The sequence below is a fragment of the Podarcis melisellensis genome, assembly GCF_964234715.1.
Source record: "Podarcis melisellensis genome assembly, chromosome: 13".
Classification (NCBI taxonomy): domain Eukaryota; kingdom Metazoa; phylum Chordata; class Lepidosauria; order Squamata; family Lacertidae; genus Podarcis; species Podarcis melisellensis.
Genome location: NC_138545.1, coordinates 10,245,427 through 10,264,583, shown reverse-complemented (window position 1 = coordinate 10,264,583; position 19,157 = coordinate 10,245,427). Strand labels below are relative to the sequence as shown.

At 42.2% G+C, this 19,157-nt stretch overlaps 1 protein-coding gene across 4 annotated transcripts in view; it reads left to right on the top strand.

The window, feature by feature from the left end:
- Nucleotides 1–19,157, top strand: part of LOC309354949 (T cell receptor alpha chain MC.7.G5-like) — a 109,052-nt gene that overhangs the window by 18,752 nt on the left and 71,143 nt on the right. The window contains exons 1-2 of one of the 4 annotated variants that reach the window (XM_081885263.1): nucleotides 267–517; nucleotides 1,487–1,793. The exons of 1 other annotated variant lie outside the window; for it this stretch is intronic. In XM_081885263.1, coding sequence (XP_081741389.1) covers nucleotides 472–517; nucleotides 1,487–1,793 — 353 coding nt within the window. In that variant the 5' untranslated portion in view covers nucleotides 267–471. Of the gene's footprint in view, nucleotides 1–266; nucleotides 518–1,486; nucleotides 1,794–13,911; nucleotides 14,106–14,984; nucleotides 15,264–19,157 lie in introns of those variants that run through there. 2 more of the 4 variants (XM_081885264.1, XM_081885262.1) reach the window with 2 other exon arrangements.

Below are 19,157 nucleotides of genomic sequence, written 5' to 3'. Positions count from 1 at the left end.
GAGGTCTTGGGCCCCCCCCAATATTTTTTATAAGTCGGCACCCCTGTCTGTTCTGAAACAGCTGCAACTTGTTCGACCCCAATAAAGTTTTCCAAAATGCACGATACTCCAGTTTTCAGTTCATGCCTGGACCACAAGGGGGCGCTGCCGCGACTCCCCAGATTCACTCACACTCTCTCTCCCCTTTTCATCCACAAAACACATCACAGCTGACAAAGAAAAAAGCTGTGGTTCCAGTCTAAGCTTTGAGGGGGAGGGAATTCATATCACCTGCAGAAGTGGCAGACTAGTCATTTCTTGAGAGAAGGAAACCATTAGTGGTTAAGTCAGAAAAAGGAAGCCAGCCTCCTGGAAGGCAAATTTTAGCACTCTGTGCTGCAAAACATCAAGTCAGTGTAACTTACTGATGGACTTGATTTACTGCTGAGGATAAATCGTAAGCCAGGCCAGCTTCTATTAAATTGGATCACCATGACTGCCATGTCAACATGTATTATCTTCTTGGCTGTGACTTTAAGTAAGTATAGAGTTTTTGACTTTTGCTCATTCTCTAAATGCCATATTAGCATGGCTATCTTGGCAGGCTAAAGCTCATTAATTCAGTGCATAGCTGTCAACGTTTCCCTTTTTTAAAGGAACATTCCCTTATTCCAAATAGGATTCCTTGCAAGAAAAGGGAAAAGTTGACAGCTATGGTTCAGTGGGTTAACATTTGCACCTTGAAAGAAGCATGCAGTGTTTATTGCAGTGGTGTAGCATGGGGGTGCAGAGGGGTACAGGGGGGGTGGCCGCACCGGGCTCAACATCTGGGGGGCGCGCGCTCGCACTTGCAGCTCTCTCCCCTACTAAAATCCACGGGTTAGGGGGTGCAATTTCTTGCCTTGCCCAGGGTGCTGACAACCCACGCTACTCCACTGGTTTATTGTGACACTTTTACTCATGACACAGCCCATTGGTGGGTTGAATGTAACATGTGTGTGAGTCAGAAATGGTTTGGCTTTGTGTAAGGCAGGTTACTATGTTCATGTGTTATGTTACCTGTGCAGGTGGAGAAGGAAAAGAGGTAGATGTGGGCAGGGAGACAACACATTACTTTCAATGAGTGTACAATTGGTGTGAAGCAATACCCGAGCTGTGCAGTTGTTCAGATGCAATGTTGAATGAGTGTACACAACAGGTGAGCTGTGCAAATCAACAAGTGTGGCACTCTTTCACACAAAACTCCTGCACATGTTTAGAGACAGCTTATACCTCCAAATTAGGAAACAAGTCAAAATGTTAAAAAAGTCTGGTTTATAATGAACCAAAACTAACACAATTATAATGAACCAAGAATGTAGAAGAAGATTTACAAAATTCCCAACCCTATTCCAGATAGCCCCAAGATGCCAAGCACCACAGAGCTGGTCTTGAGTTTTCCACTGATGTATCAGTTGGTCCTCCTGCCCATCTAACATAATCTCTTATGGCATAATCTTTTCTGCAGAAGGCAGTGTTGGTCAGTCAGTGGACCAAACAGAAGGCACTGTGCATGTCGCCCAAGGAGAGGTTATCTCGCTCAACTGTTCCTACAAAGGGACTGTCTATGCTCTATTCTGGTACATTCAGCATCCAGGCCAACCTCCCAAGCTTTTCCTGAGTACCTATGACCCACGAGCTGATGGGGCTCTTCTTGGCTTCAAAGCCGAGCAGAAGACAGACAAGAAAGACGAGGGGACCTTCAACATGGAGAAGCCTGACAGCCAGCTGAATGACTCTGCTGTCTATTTCTGTGCCGTGAGTGACACAGTGAAGTAGAACAATGGAGAAGCAGAGCAAAAACATTCAAAGGGGAAAGAGACATGAGAGAAAGGGAGCACGCATAGCGTATTCAGATATCCAAGCAGCAATCCTTGTGGACATTTATCTGAAAGACCTCTCTCTGTGTGTGTGTGCCATTTATTAAATAAACAAACAGTGTTTATTACATTTCTCACTGTCATTCTTCATATTTCTAACCTGTCCATTTCTTAAAAAGGCAAGTAGCTTCTACTTCCTCCTAGGATCACCCAGAAAAGCCCTGAGCTAGGTCACATTACAGTTCTGACCTAGGAATCATTGGGGGTCATGATCTCTGTCTCTTTATCTATACGAGATCTTGTAAATCTGAAACTTCTCAATTGCAGATAACCCTGGATGGGCTCAAGAGGTCAACCAGCCGGGATCTACTAGAGCATTTGAAGAACAACCACACACCCTGAGCTGCAGCCTCTCTTCTGAATCAAGCGATGTGATCCAGTGGTACCGGCAGTTCCCAGGAGAAGGGCTTCGGTATATTGCTGGTGCAATCCCAGGGCATCCTGGTGAAGGGGCTGATCCAAAGAGCACAGTGTACGTTGGACAGGACAAGAAATCCAACACACTTGTTCTCCATCAGGTGAAGCTGGCAGATGCTGCTGTCTACTACTGTGCTCTGAGTGACACAGTGTGTCAGGGAGGGAATATCTCTGTGCAAAAACTCTTCTCAGTGTCTGAGCAGAGGAGGAGCTAAGGCAGGCAGGAGGAGGCATGGGAGATAAGTCAACAGAGAACATGCAAGAGAAGCAGGCATAGCAATGGGGTTTAAAGTGTGTATTCTTTATGAGCTGGGAAATCAAATTCCATTGAAGCTCAAGGAGCTGAGGCCACCGCCATTCACTTAACTTCGAGCCAATCTGAAATATGGAGATTTGATGCTGAACTTACTTGCAATGCTAGAATGACTGAATGTTGCTCGCTTGTGGAGCAGGAATAACATTCCAGGTTCAATCCCTGGATTCATTTCTTTCTTTTTTTCAATCTTATTTCTGAATTTTTCACAAAGAAAGAAAAACTTTACAAATCTTAACATAAACCATAAGTTACTTTATCAATTGACTTCCTAGCCTCCCCTTCCATCGTTTCCATATTTACCCTTAAATGCTGCATATTATGCCTATACTGTTCAATACATTCAATTTAACCCTTTTTCTTAATAATTCATGCAATTGCTCATATTTCAAATCCTGCTCACATTTTCATCTAGCTATAGTAGTTCTTTAAATACTCAATAAAAAGTTTCCAGTACTCAAGGATTATTATTATTATTATTAAGAAATGGAAAGGTTAGAAATTATTATTATTAGTCATTTTGGTCTCTAATTTTCACTGTTAATTTTGCTAGTCCTGGGTCTTCCATCATTTCCAAAAGCCAGTCATCCTTTGTTTGAAGTCTCATTATTTCCATATTTGGGCATACAATACTCGTGCTGCTTTCATTGTGTACATAAATAAGTTAAGCAGTTCTTTTGGAACATCATTATCTACAATTCCTGAAAGAAAAGCTTCGGGTTTCTTGGAAACCATCAAATTAAACATTTTTTCCATCTCATCATATATCATTTCCCAGTAGTCCTTAGCTTTTTTTGCAAGACCACCATATGTGAAGAAATGTTTCCTCTGTCATTTTGCATATCCAACACACACTTGACTTAGTTTTATACATTTTGGGAGGGGGGTACATATGTTTGAATCTTCCCCTAGCTATCCAGCAGCTTTTTCTGAATGTTCCAACTTGTTTAAATTGTGTTGAAGCTCTACTACCACTCGTGGGTTCTTTATTTTTTAGCAGGGAGAATAACACTTAAGCTATGTGTTTTGCTCACACACCAGGACTGTCCTTGATTATTTTAAGTCAGAGTTCTCCAACCTGGCATTTTCTTCGACTACATCTCCCATCAGATGTGGTGGTTTAGGCTGATGGGAATTGTAGTTTGAAATAGCAGGAGGGCACCAGGTTGGAGAAGCCTGGCTTAAAGCAACTAACCAGCCAATCAGCATTGTCTGACTACAGTATTTTGATGAAACAATTAAGGATCTGCATCTTATCTAGCCTGCAGTGTGCCTTTCCCCCCACCAGGTGGTGGCATCAGTTCAGTTGCAGCAAGTTCCTCCAGGTTCTCATAGGTCTGGTTCTTCTTTTACATCAGCTTAGGAACATAAAAGAATCCCAGCCAGGATCAGATCTAAAGTTCTTCTAGCGGAAATGCTAAACACCTACAATCACAACTTGGCTGATCGGATGCTTACAGGAATCCCATGAGCGGGGTGTGAAGACACCAGCCCTCCAAAACTATAACTAATCATAAGCCACCGGTTTTCTGTGGTTGAGATAACAACAACAACAACAATAATAACAATAATAATAATAATTTATACTCCAGCCATCTGGCGAGTTTCCCCAGCCACTCCGGGCAGCTTTCAACAGAACATTAAAAACAGAATAAAACAACAAACATTAAAAACGTCCCTAAACAGGGCTGCCTTCAGATGTCTTCTAAAAGCCAGATAGTTGTTCGTTCCCTTTACATGATGGGAGGGCATTCCACAGGGAGGGAGCCACTACCGAGAAGGCCCTATGCCTGGTTCCCTGTAGCTTCACTGCTCACAGTGAGGGAACTGCCAGAAGGCCCTAAGAGCTGGACCTCAGTGTCCGGGCAGAACGATGGGGGTGGAGACACTCCTTCAGGTATATAAATACATGCATATGTATGTTTGTGTATCTGTGTGTGCTTGCTTTTTCTTATTTGCTTATTTGTTTGCATATATGTGCATGATGTTTGTCTGGTGTGTGTGTGTGTGTGTGTGTGTGTGTGTTCTGAGCATCCCTGCTTTCTCTTGTCTGACAAGTGTGCTTTGTGAAGTCTGAAACAGGTTCTTATATTTCCCAATGTACCCCCCTCAAATGTCAGAGACTCTAACCATTAGGTCATAGCCATGAATAGAGTCACAGCACCTGCAGAACAGAACCCACTATAACTAAAAATCCATCTGCTCTAAAGAAAACCACAAGTTTGAAGCCGCAGACACAACTTTGATCCACTCCAAAGTCTTGGTTTTCCACTGACGCCATACCTGCTTTCTTCCACCAGGTGGCAATGGGAAATTCTCCTTTCACTAAATACAGAAGGCCCTTCACCTTCTGAGGTTTTCCTCTAACCCTATTTTCACAAAAGAACCACAATTCTCCTTCTGACTGTCAGAGGAGAACTGAGAAAAGGAGAAGAGAAAGCACACATAGAGAATTCATTGAGTTGGAGAAGACAACCTTAGTTTCTCTGCTGAATTTCCAGAGTGGACCAGAAGGAATCCTTGACGGCGAGAACATCCATGTCCTTCAGGATGTCCTCAAGATTCCAGCTAGCTCAGTGGAGGATTCTTTTGGGGCTATTTTGGCTGTGTAAGTTGGGGAATCCTTAGAAATTTGGGAGAGGGCCATAGCTCAGAGGCAGATGGTCTCCTTTGCATGCAGAAGACCCCAGTTTCAGGTAGGATCTTGACATCAGCCCTGTCTGGGAAATCCTGGAGAGCAGCTGTCAGCTGAGCTGAGCTAGATGGAACAGTGGCCTGACTCTGTATAAGGCAGCTCCTATGCTTAGAGAAAATGTTGATAATAGAAAATAGGTAGAAATGTCTACTCTACACGCACCTACATCCACTCTGAGATATTTCTCTAGCTTCACTTCAGCTGATTCCATTGATCCACTGAAGAGTAGAATCTAGGCATAATGCCTCTATGACTCCTAGGAGGATGAAAAGACATGTTACAATTTCAATATTGTATTGAAACACGACCACCAATAATAGAAAGAGATGTAGGGCTGGAATGAGACACACAACGAAACCCTTATTAGATGTATAGCTATTGTTCATTTTTAAAATAATAATAATATGTTATTAGATACGGTTAGTGATGAAGGACTATTAACTGCAATCAGAAAGGTCAAAATGGTACATATTTATAGGAGATTTCAAGGCAACGTGACCCTAAGAGCTCTACTGAGTCAAACCAAAAGCCTCTAGTCCAGGATTTGGTTCTCACAGTGACCAGCCAGGTGTCTATGGGATGTCGACAAACAGGACTTGAGTGCCACAGGGCTCTCCACACTTGCAATTCCCAGAAAATGATGTCTGCTTGGTGTATGCTGGAGACCATATAGACATCATGGGTAGCAGTTGCTGTGGATTGTTCGGGAGCCAGGGTGGGATATCAAATAATTAATAAATCAAGGAAACAAGAAAAAATAATAGTAGTAGTTGTTGATATGCTTACCCTTCGTCAATTTGCTTCATCATATTTTAAGGCTGTTCAAGTTGGCAGTCACCACAAGGGTAGCAAAATCCATCACTTGACTATAATACGTAGAATGGAAATGTCTGAGGAGGGAGAGACCCTTGAGAAGGATAGATAGAGCGATGGGTGGATGAATGAGATGACCAAATTAATGATGTTGAAGTAAGAGGCAAAAAGACAGAGTCAGCTGGAGAGAGATGGGGGTTCACAAGCAACGCCTGATAAACAGTCAGAAACTGAGCATGAGAAGTCATGGAATAACAGTGATTCCCCCCACAGGTGGAGATATCAGTGGTGATGCTTCTCAGCTTTCTGAAGTCTACTTTTCCTCAGGAGAAACAGCTCGGATCTCCTGCAAACATGGACTCTCTTCATACACTGTGGTCTTCTGGTACAAGCAAACCCAAGATACGGCCCCTTACTCAGTCATCCACAGTTACTCTAAAATGGAGAAGAAAGAACGGTTGGAGATGGACACTGACAAAGGCAACCTGTCTACAGAGCTTTTCATCAGCAAGGTGGAGATGGGGGACGCCGGGATCTACCATTGTGCTGCAAGTGACACAGTGGTGGGAAATGCAAGGCGAGCCGCACAAAAACCTGAAGAACTTTGTTTCTCTTCACTGCACTGAAGGTTCACTTCTGGGACAGCCACATGCAAATCCCATTGTACATAAATGAGTAATTAAGAAGGAATCACTGGCCTAGGTCAGAAATGTCACCTTGTTTTCTTCTAATTGTCCCATTATGGCAAGGATAGTGAATGCTGTGCCCTTCAGAGGTTGTGAATAACCACCCCCATTCAACATGGGGAATGGTAAGGGATGAAGAGAAATCTTTCCACAAACATCTGAAGGGCACTGCATTGACTACCCCTACATTATGGGGTAATAGTGGAACAACCAGATGCCCACAAGATGTTTTGGACTACAAGTCCTTCTAGCCCCATCCAGCTGTACAGCTCTACATGATAATAAAGTGTTTCTGTTAATCACACTCTGGAGGACCAAATTCAGTAATGTGCTACTGAACAGAGTCAATAGACTCTTTGAGAGCAGTTTCTTGGATTCCAGAATGTAGCCCTCAAAAGTGTTGAGAGACCCTTGGCATGAGGTCAGATCTGTTAAGGGGAGCTGACAGCACCTGCAGATGTGACCCCAGTGTAACTTAAAATCCACCTGCTCAAAAGAAAACCACAAGCCGGAAGCCACAAACACAATTTGTAAGCAACCCTGCTATTTTTGTTTTCTTCCACTAGATAGCAATAAGGAGTCATTCTTGCCTCACAAGACCCTTCATTAGCTGTGCTATCTTAAGATTTTCACAATTCTACTTCTGACTAGCAGGAGAGAGCTAAAAAAATAGGAAAAGAGAAAGTGCACATTGATAATTCATTGAACCGGGGAAGACAGCAACCTTAGTTTCTTCTGAATTTCCACACCTTACTAGGAGGGATCTCCATTGGTGAGAGCATCTGCATTCTTCAGAATGTCCTCAAGAGTCCACCCAGCTCAGCGGATTCTCCTTGGGCTATTTCTGCTGTGTAAGTTGGGGAATCCTTAGTAATTTGGGAAAGGGATGAAGCTCAGTGACAGAGCTTTGCATGCAAAGGACACCAGGTTCATTTTCTGGGTTCTCCAGGTAGGGCATAGAGAAAACCCCTGTCTGAAAATTCTGGAGGGCTGCTGCCAGTCAGTGTAGACAATTCTGAGCTAGATGGAACAAGGGACCAATTCAGTATAAGGCAGCTTCCAAAGCTTACAGAAAATATTAACTCTTAACAAGAGGTGAAAAGTAGCTAATAATGTCTACTCCACAGAAATATACTTACTTTGCTGTTCTCTCTGGCATCTCTCTATCTATCCTCCGTTCAGTGTATTCCATTTGTCCAATGACCAATTCAAGCTAAAACCATTCCTGCTACTGTGAGGAAGAGAAGCCATATGGGAATGATTATTACCAGTGTCACCAGTAATAGAAGCTGGCATAGATCTGGAATGGTACACACAATTGAACTTTTATTAGCAGTTGTCACAGAGTGATATCCAATGTATAGGTACTGATTTTTAGAATTAGATACTCTTGGTGTGTAACTGATATTAGACACAGTTATTGAACAATTACTATTAAATGTACCCAGTAAGATCTTCATGGCAATTGTGTATCTCTATGGAAGATTCGAAGGAAATGTGAACATACAAACCGTGTGAAGTCAAACCAATATTCTGTCTAGTCAAGAATCTTGTTCTTAGAAGGACCAAGCAGATGTCTCTGGGAAATCTGCAAGTAGGATGTCAGCACAACAGCACTCTTCCCACTTGGAAAGCTCACCATCTGGTATTGAGAGGCATGTTGAAGAGCCATGAAGGTATGGAACAATGATGATTTTTCTTTTTCCAGGCAGAGATATCAGTGGTGATGCTTCTCAACTTTCTGAAGTCTCCATTTCTTTGGGGGAAACAGCTCGGATCTTCTGCAAACATGGAGTCTCTAATTATAATGGGGTTTTCTGGTACAAGCAAACCAGAGATGCAGCCCCTTCCTTAGTCATCTACAGTTACTCTAAAACAGGGAAGAAAGAACGATTGGAGATGGACACTGACAAAGGGAATTTGTCTACAGAGCTTTCCATCAGCAAGGTGGAGATGGGGGACGCTGGGATCTACCACTGTGCTGCAAGTGACACAGTGGTGGGAAATGCAAGGCGAGCTGCACAAAAACCTGAAGAGCTTTGGTCCTCTTCAGTGAGCTGAAGGTTCACCTCAGGGACACCCACGTCACACTTTTTATGAATGAGTCATTCAGAATAAATCATTGCCCTAGTTCAGAAATTCCGCCACCTCTTTTCCTCCTTGGCCCCTTACGGCCATGATAGCCATATGGTGTTGTCCCCTCTATTTCCAAAGTACAAGGGGTGTGTTTGTGTGGATTCTCATGTAGCCAAAACAGCATCATTCGTTCACAAAAGAGTGGCATTAGCAGATTTTGGGGTACCCAGTGTTTTCCACAGTACCAAAATTGTTTTTGTTTGTTTATTTGTTTAAAAAACAATGTAGACAATGTATCTGTGGAGCGGCTTCCATCATGGTTCAGTCCCTGCCCAATCTGCCTCTGATTCTGTGTCTCATGGGGAAGACTGGAGTACCATGACCAAAGAGGCCCTTGATCCCTCTGGTCAGCCTCAGTGTCCATTGAAACAGCCTGCTCCCCTGCAACATGTACTGGGGGGGGGGTCCTCCTCTGAAGAAGATTCTTCCCCCAAGGACATGAGAGTTGTGATATCTCAGGAGAGTGACAAATGAGTCCAGTCTGCCATCTTGGTTTAAAACATTGTCCTCTTACAGGCAAACATAGATGGATACCCCTTCCTCATTCTTAAGCACCGCTATGCAAAACTGGGTTGTGACATTTTCAAATCAGAGCAATTATTATGTTCAGTCCTCCATCATAACTTCAAAATGATGTCCAATAGTATTCAAGCAGAGATGAAAAACTTCTCCTTGATCTCAGGAAGTATCGGGCCTATTTTGGTTATGATATCTTAAGACGTGTCTGGACAGATAGAAAACAGATGGACAAATAACTTTCCAAAATATGGAGACAGTAGTTCAGTAATACTATTACTACTGCTACTAGTAGGATTTATATCCCACTCTTGTTCCCAAAGGAGCTCCTTAAGTAATGATAAAGGAGGTTGCTTTAACTGGCAACCTCCTTTATCATAACTTTGCTGCTCTGCCCCCCTGCCCCAGCCTTTTGTAGGAATATGGTCTTGAACAGGTTGCTAGGCAACAGAAAACCCAACAGAGCAAACAGGTGACTTTATTAAGGACATGTGATCAATAAGGGTCAGTGTAAAATTATCAGTATGTAGATGAGCATGAGTCAGCATTAGGTATGGAAGGCTGGAAGAGGAAAGGATTATGTTATGTTATTTTATTTGTATTTGACCAGTGTAATATTTGTTAAATAATAAAGATACTAAATTTAAAAAGAAACTCTGCTCCAAGTCTGTTAAAGAAGAAAACCCACGATTAGATTGTGAACACATCAACACCTTTGATGTAGAATACTTTCTCCCGTCTTCCTAGAAACTCATTGCATCATTTGCATTTAAAAGCATCACTTTCAGGGATCCCCAAGGTCGCGCCCTTAGGCAAGCTCCATTGGTGCATATCCTCTGCTCCTCTGAATTTTTTATTTCAAAAATATATATAGATAGTTGGGGGGGGGTGTATTTCAGGGAAGGTTGCCTGGGGTTTCTTTCGTTCAGAGTGCTTAATTTGCTTAACTGTTTCACCTGGTTTGTGATGGGGTGCATGTGTCTTCTGAGCATCTGTTTTTCCTTCTGTGAGACAAGTGCTTTGTGGTGTCCCCCACAGTTTCTTGGATTCCAAAATGTAGCCCCAAAAGTGTTGGGAGACCCTTAGCATGAGGTCAGATCTGTTAAGGGGAGCTGACAGTACCTGCAAATGTGACCCCAGTGTAACTAAAAATCCATCTGCTCAAAAACCACAAGTCAGAAGCCACAAACACAATTTGTAAGCAACCCTGCTATCTTTGTTTTCTTCCACTAGATAGCAATAAGGAGTCATTCTTGCCTTCACCAGCTGTGGTTTATTCTCGCTGTGTTAACTTAAGATTTTCACAATTCTACTTCTGACTAGCAGGAGAGAGCAAAAAAAAAAAAAAAAGAGAAAAAGAGAAAGCGCACATTGATAATTCATTGAACTGGGGAAGACGGCGACATTAGTTTCTTCTGAATTTCCACACCTTACTAGGAGGGATCTCCATTGGTGAGAGCATCTGCGTTCTTCAGAATGACCTCAAGAGTCCACCCAGCTCAGTGGATTCTCCTTGGGCTTTTTCTGCTGTGTAAGTTGGGGAATCCTTAGTAATTTGGGAAAGGGACGGAGCTCAGTGACAGAGCTTTGCATGCAAAGGACACCAGGTTCATTTTCTGGGTTCTCCAGGTAGGGCTTAGAGAAAACCCTTGTCTGAAAGTTCTGGAGGGCTGCTGCCACTCAGTGTAGACAATACTGAGCTAGATGAAACAAGGGACCAACTCAGTATAAGGCAGCTTCCAAATCTTACAGAAAATATTAAACCTTAACAGTAGGCGAAAAGTAGCTAATAATGTCTACTCCACAGAAATATGCTTACTTTGCTGTTCCCTCTGGGATCTCTCTCTCTATCCTCCGTTCAGTGGATTCCATTTATCCAATGTCCATTATAAGCTAGTACCATTCCTACTACTATGAGGAGGGGAAGCCATATGGCAATGATTATTACCAGTGTCACCAGTAATAGAAGCTGGCATGGATCTGGAATTGAACTGTTCACACAATTGAACCTTTATTAGCAGTTGTCACTGAGTGATATCTAATGTATAGCTACTGATTTTTAGAATTTTATACACTTGGTGTGCAACTGATATTAGACACAGTTATTGACTTATTACTATTAACTGTACTCAGTAAGGTCATCATGGCAATTGTGTAAGCAGGATGTCAGCACAACAGCACTCTCAGCGCACCATCTGGTACTGGGAGGCATGTTGAAGAGCAATGAAGTTATGGAACAATGTTGATTTTTCTTTTTCCAGGCAGAGATGTCAGTGGTGATGCTTCTCAGCTTTCTGAAGTCTCCTTTTCTTCTGGAGAAACAGCTCGGATCTTCTGCAAACATGGAGTCTCTACTTATACTGGGGTCTTCTGGTACAAGCAAACCCGAGATGCAGCCCCTTCCTTAGTCATCTACAGTTACTCTAAAACAGGGAAGAAAGAACGGTTGGAGATGGACACTGACAAAGGGAATCTGTCTACAGAGCTTTCCATCAGCAAGGTGGAGATGAGGGACGCCGGGATCTACCATTGTGCTGCAAGTGACACAGTGGTGGGAAATGCAAGGCAAGCTGCACAAAAACCTGAAGAGCTTTGATCCTCTTCACTGAGCTGAAGGTTCACCTCAGGGACACCCACGTCACACTTTTTATGAATGAGTCATTCAGAATAAATCATTGCCCTAGTTCAGAAATTTCACCACCTCTTTTTTTTCATTGGCCCATTATGGCCATGATAGCCATATGGTGTTGTCCCCTCTATTTCCAAAGTACAAGGGGTGTGTGGGGGGATCCTCATGTTGCCAAATCAGCATCATCTATTCATAAAAGACTGGCATTAGCAGATTTTAGGATACCCAGTGATTTCCACAGTACCAAAATTGTGTTTGTTTGTTTGGTTGGTTGGTTGGTTGGTTGGTTGGTTGTTTTTAAAAAATGTAGAAAAGCATCTTTGAAAACAGTGATTGTGGATTGCCAACTGATTATTACAAGGTGGAAATAGAAAAGTTGGATGTGAGTGGAATAAGGTATCCTGAAGCAGGGCAAAGATGAACTGGAGTATCTACAATAATTTGTCGCAGGTCTCTCTCCTCCCCCTCCCTATTCATCTTCTGGTTTAGTGTTTTCTAAAGAAAAGCATGATTCAAGTAACTGTCTTGAATTACTGCTACTAGTAGGATTCATATCACACTCTTGTTCCCGAAGGAGCCTTAGGCAGCAAGCAGATCCACAATTTGAAAAATAAAAACATACATAATAATTCTGGAACGGTTGTAGTTAAGAACGTAGAATGAAGAGGGACTTTTAGCAGGATGAGAAAAAAGAAAACTCAGAGATTTTCTTAGAAGAATAAGCCTTAGGGAAAATGTTAGACCTGCAGGTATGGGGTGGTAAACAAATTTAATAAATCATAATAATAACTTAAGAATTTCTAGTGTGTGTTGTGCTTTAACTGGCAACCTCCTTTATCATAACTTTGCTGCTTCTGCCCAACCTTTTGTTGGAATATTGTCTCGAACAGGTTGCTAAGCAACAGAGAAACCTACGGAGCAAACAGGTGCCTTTATTAAGGACATGTGATCAATAAGGGTCAGTGTAAAAGTGTCAGTGTGAAAATGAGCATGAGTCAGCATTAGGTCTGGAAGGCTGGAAGAGGAAAGGATTATGTTACTTTATTTGTATTCGACCAGTGTAAATTTTTGTAAACAATAAAGATATAAATTTAAAAGGAAACTCTGCTGCAAGTCTGTTAAAGAAAACCCAAGAGTAAATTGTGAACACATCAACACCTTTGATGTAGAATACACACAACAGATTGTGCCTACTTTCTCTGGTCTTCTTAGAAACTCATTGCATCACTGGCATTCAAAACCATCACTTTCAGGGGTCCCCAAGGTGGCGCCATTAGGCCATCTCCCTTGGTGGATATCAAGGACCCCTGATCCTCTGAATTTTTTATTTCTAAAAAATATATAAATAGGGGTCTTTCGGGGAAGATTGCCTGGTGTGTTTTTTTGGTTTAGGGTGTTTTATTTTTGTAAATGCTTCACCTGGTTTGTGATGAGGTGCATGTGTGTTCTGAGCATCCGTTTTTCCATCTGTGAGACGAGTGCTTTGTGGTGTCCACCATAGATTCTTGGATTCCAAAATGTACCCCCCAAAAGTGTTGAGAGACCCTTGGCATAAGGTCAGATCTGTTAAAGGGAGCTGACAGCACCCATAGATGTGACCCCAGTGTAACTAAAAACCCATCTGCTCAAAAGAAAACCACATGCCGGAAGCCACAAACGCAGCCTGTAAGCAACCCTGCTATCTTTGTTTTCTTCCACAAGATAGCAATGAGGACTCATTCTTGCCTCACAAGAGCCTTCACCAGCTGTGGTTTATTCTAGCTGTGTTAATTTAAGATTTTCACAATCCTACTTCTGACTAGCAGGCGAGAGCTAAAAAAATAGGAAAAGAGAAAGCACACATTGATAATTCATTGAACTGGGGAAGACGGCGACCTTAGTTTCTTCTGAATTTCCACACCTTACTAGGAGGGATATCCGTTGGTGAGAGCATTCGCGTTCTTCAAAATGACCTCAAGAGTCCACCCAGCTCAGTGGATTCTCCTTGGGCTATTTCTGCTGTGTAAGTTGGGGAATCCTTAGTAATTTGGGAAAGGGACGGAGCTCAGGGGTAGAGCTTTGTATGCAAAGGACACCAGGTTCATTCTCTGGGTTCTCCAGGTAGGGCTTAGAGAAAACTCCTGTCTGAAAATTCTGGAGGGCAGCTGCCAGTCAGTGTAGACAATACTGAGCTAGATGGACCAATTCAGTATACGGCAGCTTCCAAAACTTACGGAAAATATTAACCCTTAACAAGAGGAGAAAAGTAGCTACATATACTTATACTACATATACTACATATGTCTACATATACTTACATTGCTGTTCCCTCTGGGATCTCTCTCTCTATCTGTTCAGTGGATTCCATTTGTCCATTTGTCCAATGACCATTATAAGCAAGTACCATTCCTGCTACTATGAGGAGGAGAAGCCATATGGCAATGATTATTACCAGTACCACCAGTAATAGAAGCTGGCATGGATCTGGAATTGAACTGTTCACACAATTGAACTTTTATTAGCAGTTGTCACTGAGTAATATCAAATGTATAGCTACTGATTTTTAGAATTACATACTCTTGGCGTGTAGCTGTTATTAGACACAGTTATTGACTTATTACTATTAACTGTACTCAGTAAGATCATCGTGGCAATTGTGTTTTGTGTATCTATGGAAGATTCCAAGGTAATGTGAACATATGAACCTTGTGGAGTCAAACCAATATTCTGTCTAGTCAAAAATCTTGTTCTTAGAAGGACCAAGCAGATGTCTCTGGGAAATCTTCAAGCAGGATGTCAGCACAACAGCACTCTTCCCACTTGGAAAGCTCACCATCTGGTATTGAGAGACATGTTGAAGAGCCATGAAGTTATGGAACAATGATGGTTTTTCTTTTTCCAGGCAAAGATGTCAGTGGTGATGCTTCTCAACTTTCTGAAGTCTCCTTTTCTTCTGGAGAAACAGCTCGTATCTTCTGCAAACATGGAGTCTCTACTTATGATGCGGTCTTCTGGTACAAGCAAACCCGAGATGCAGCCCCTTCCTTAGTCATCTACAGTTACTCTAAAACTGAGAAGAACAAACGGTTGGAGATTGACACTGACAAAGGCAACCTGTCTACAGAGCTGTCCATCAGCAAAGTGGAGATGGGGGACGCCGGGATCTACCATTGTGCTGCAAGTGACACAGTGGTGGGAAATGCAAGGCGAGCTGCACAAAAACCTGAAGAGCTTTGATCCTCTTCAGTGAGCTGCAGGTTCACCTCAGGGACACCCACATCACACTTTTTATGAATGAGTCATTGAGAATAAATCATTGCCCTAGTTTAGAAATTTCACCACCTCTTTTTCTCCTTGGCCCCTTACGGCCATGATAGCCATTTGGTGTTGTCCCCTCTATTTCCAAAGTACAAGGGGTGTGTTTGTGTGGATTCTCATGTAGCCAAAACAGCAGCATCCATTCACAAAAGACTGGCATTAGCAGATTTTGGGGGCACCCAGGGTTTCCCACAGTACCAAAATTGTTTTTGTTTTTTTAAAAAAAACAATGTAGATAAGTATCTTTGAAAACAGTGATTGTGGATTGCCAACTGATTATTACAAGGTGGAAATAGAAAAGTTGGATGTGAGTGGAATAGGGTATCCTGAAGTAGGTCAAGGATGAACTAGAGTATCTACAATAATTTGTTGCAGGTCTCTCTCCTCCAGCTCCCTACTCGTCTTCTGGTTTAGTGTTTTCTAAAGAAAAGGATAATGCATGTAACTGTCTATGATATATTAATACTTCAAAGTGTATTCAAACTGACAAGCATAATTTAGAATCCAGTCTTATGAAAGTGTTGGAGAAATTCCCCATTGAGGGCACACAGAAATTTTAGCTAGTGGGAAGCAGTATATAATAAGGAATTGAGAAATTCCCCTTAAGGATTATAATATGGAGGCTCACAACAAATTCAGTATTGGATTGCTGGACAGAGTTCAAAGAGTCTGCCAGAGCAGAATATATAGGCAAATATACATTATCTCAATTATTCTTCCTCCACTCAACCACCTTGTCCCAACCTGGCACCTCACCATCTCTCTTTCAACCACAGTCCATTAAGTACAACTTACTCAACCCATTTGTTAATGTAGGAATCAGAAACCTCCTTGTACCTGGTTCTTTCCTGTCTTGTGGTCAAGTCACGGACTTGTGTATACAACACTGGCCTCAATAATAATGAGCCTAACAGTGATCCCACCTCAAAGGTGTTCCTCCAAAATGAACATTTGATTATTATTATTTTGAAATACAATGTTGTGACTTGGAACACGAACTATATTGAGACAAGGGGCAATGACTCAGTGTGGCTGCAACACAAGCTCCTCACCAAAGCTATGTTGCAAGCCAAAGAACTGAAGATTTGAACTCATGCAGATTTTTGGGATGAGAAGTGTGTGGGTTCTAGAAAGGGGCTGGCCAGCCAAATAGGCAAATGATGCAAAGCAGCATGATTCAAAGCTCTCCTCCCCATTAGAGATACTATGTGGGGATTATCTGTGGAGCTGCTTCCATCATGGCCCAGTCCCCGCCCAATCTGTGAATTGGGAGGGGTGGTGAACTTCAGACCTGGTCTCGTTTTCTGGCCCTCAAGACTCTAAGCCCCTCCTCCTCACCAGCTCTGCTCTGTGCCCCACTTGAGTTCTTCAGCCTGATTTTGATTTGTCCATGAACATTTGAAGTTTCTGGAGTGATGCAGAAACCCCAGGATTTTCCATGGCTGGAATACAGCCTACCATAGAAAGAGAGATGTCACACCCATTGTATGTTTCCAAGCACAATGCAAAGTGTTGGTGTTTACCTTTAAAGCCCTAAATGACCTTGGCCCAGTATACCTGAAGGAGCGTCTCCACCCTCATCATTCAGCCCAGACACTGAGGTCCAGCTCTGAGGGCCTTCTGGCGGTTCCCTTCCTGCGATAAGTGAGGTTACAGGGAACCAGGCAGAGGGCCTTCTCAGTAGTGGTGCCTGCCCTGTGCAATGCCCCCCCAATCAGATGTCAATGAAATAAACAACTCTCTGACTTTTAAAAGACATCTGAAGGCAGCCCTGTTTAGGGAAGTTTTTAATGTTTGATGTTTTATCACTTTGTTGTTATTATCTTGAACTGGTCTTAGACAGTAACAATAAATTATTACTATTACTATTCTCTTGGGAGCCACCGAGAGTGGCTGGGGAAACCCAGCTCAATGGGCGGGGTATAAATAAATAAATTATTATTGTTGTTGTTGTTGTTGTTGTTGTTATTATTATTCTGAACACTTTTTCTCTGGTCCCACCCACCCCTGGGATGGAAGGTAGCCTGCTCGAGGGCGTAGTTCTCAGGTGGAAAAGGGCTCCACCATCTACCCTTGTTCTATGATGGCTTTTTGTAAGGGGTTGTATTGCTGTGGGTCTGGTACAAGGCTGAGTAAGTAAGTACGCTGAGCAGACACTAGAGATAGTTGCATTTGACAGCTTACATGATGAGATAAAGAGTATACCCTGTCTTGCCCCTGTGTTGGGCTTTCGTTGCCTTAAATGTGTGTGTGTGTGTGTGTGTGTGAGAGAGAGAGAGAGAGAGAGAGAGAGAGAGAGAGAGAGAGAGAGAGAGAGAGGTGTCAACTTATAATTTACAAAAGGCACATGAGAAACAGAAAGGATGCCAATGGTTTTGCAGTTTTCAGTCACTGTGTGTAGCAACAATCTGGATGTACCCTTTGCCATTGTAAACCAAAGGTATATTTTTCCTCTACCACTGTCTATCACTATCTGGCTCACCCTTGCTTTGTCCCATAGAGACATGAAGATAGAAAAATAATCTCCCAAATCATCTCCTAAAACATGATTAATCTTAGAAATGACGGATCAAAGGGAAGGAAATGTCATTCTGTAGAGTGGGAGATTCTTGAACGACAGAGGATGCAATCCTAAACATGCTTCCTTGGTTGTAAGCATCATTGAACACAATGGGACTTTATTCTGAGTAAGCACACATAGGATTCTGCTCCACAAAAGAAGACTCTAGGTGGAAACTCTCTCTCTCTCTCTCTTTGCATATAAATTGTTTGAGATTGTTTGAGAACTCCCCCCACAAAATCCATTTGACTTCCAGTCAGTGTGGCTCAAAGTATGAGTTTGTGTAATGGTGTGTTTCACTGTGATAATGATGGAAACAGGAAAGTTGCATTTGGAAGTGGAACAAGGCTGACTGTTCATTCACGTAAGTCTTTAAAAACCAAATGTTTTCACAATGCATATCTCTTACAGTTCTAAAGCGGGGAACAAACTTTTTACATTGCATTTAGTATTATATTTATAACTCGCTCAAGCGGGTGACTGTTGGTGTTTGTTTAAAGAAGGTTCTTATCTTCTTAGTCTCATTTTAAAGTTGAATGGATCATTTAGTATCATAAATGTACAACATTCTTTGAAAAACTGCAGAAGCAAAAAAACCCACAACCAGACAAAACCTGGTCTCTGTCCTCACAAGCATTACAATCAAAAGTGTTGACTGTGAAGGTGACAACCAGGAGAAATTTCCAAGTCACACAAAAACTAAATGTATTGCCTCATAAGAAAAAAAAATCCAAAATACAGATGGGTTTGTGTGAAAACACATCTTTATTAGGCTAACTAAAAATGCCACAAAATAGTGTGCAAGCTTTTGAATCCTTCAGAACTCTTCACCTAGCCTGATGTAAAGTTCTGGAGAACTCAAAAGCTTGCACACTATTTTCTGACATTTTGGATGGTGTAATAAAATAATTGTCCTAATGTGGGTTTTGGAATAAAGAGGAGGGAAATGGCAACAAGAGACCAATACAAGCAAATGCAATTGCACCAAAACAGGGCTCTTTAAAGCATAGAATGTGTACAATCTAATAAGTGTTTCCTTTCAGTAGGACAACAATCAAGTAAACAGCAAATCCTAATGCTCCTCAGATCAGGAACATAGGAAACTGCAATGTCCTGAGCCCACCTAACTCAGTGTTGTCCACACTGACTGTGGTTGTTCTCCAAGAAGGGGCATTCCCAGCCCTACTGGAAGAAACT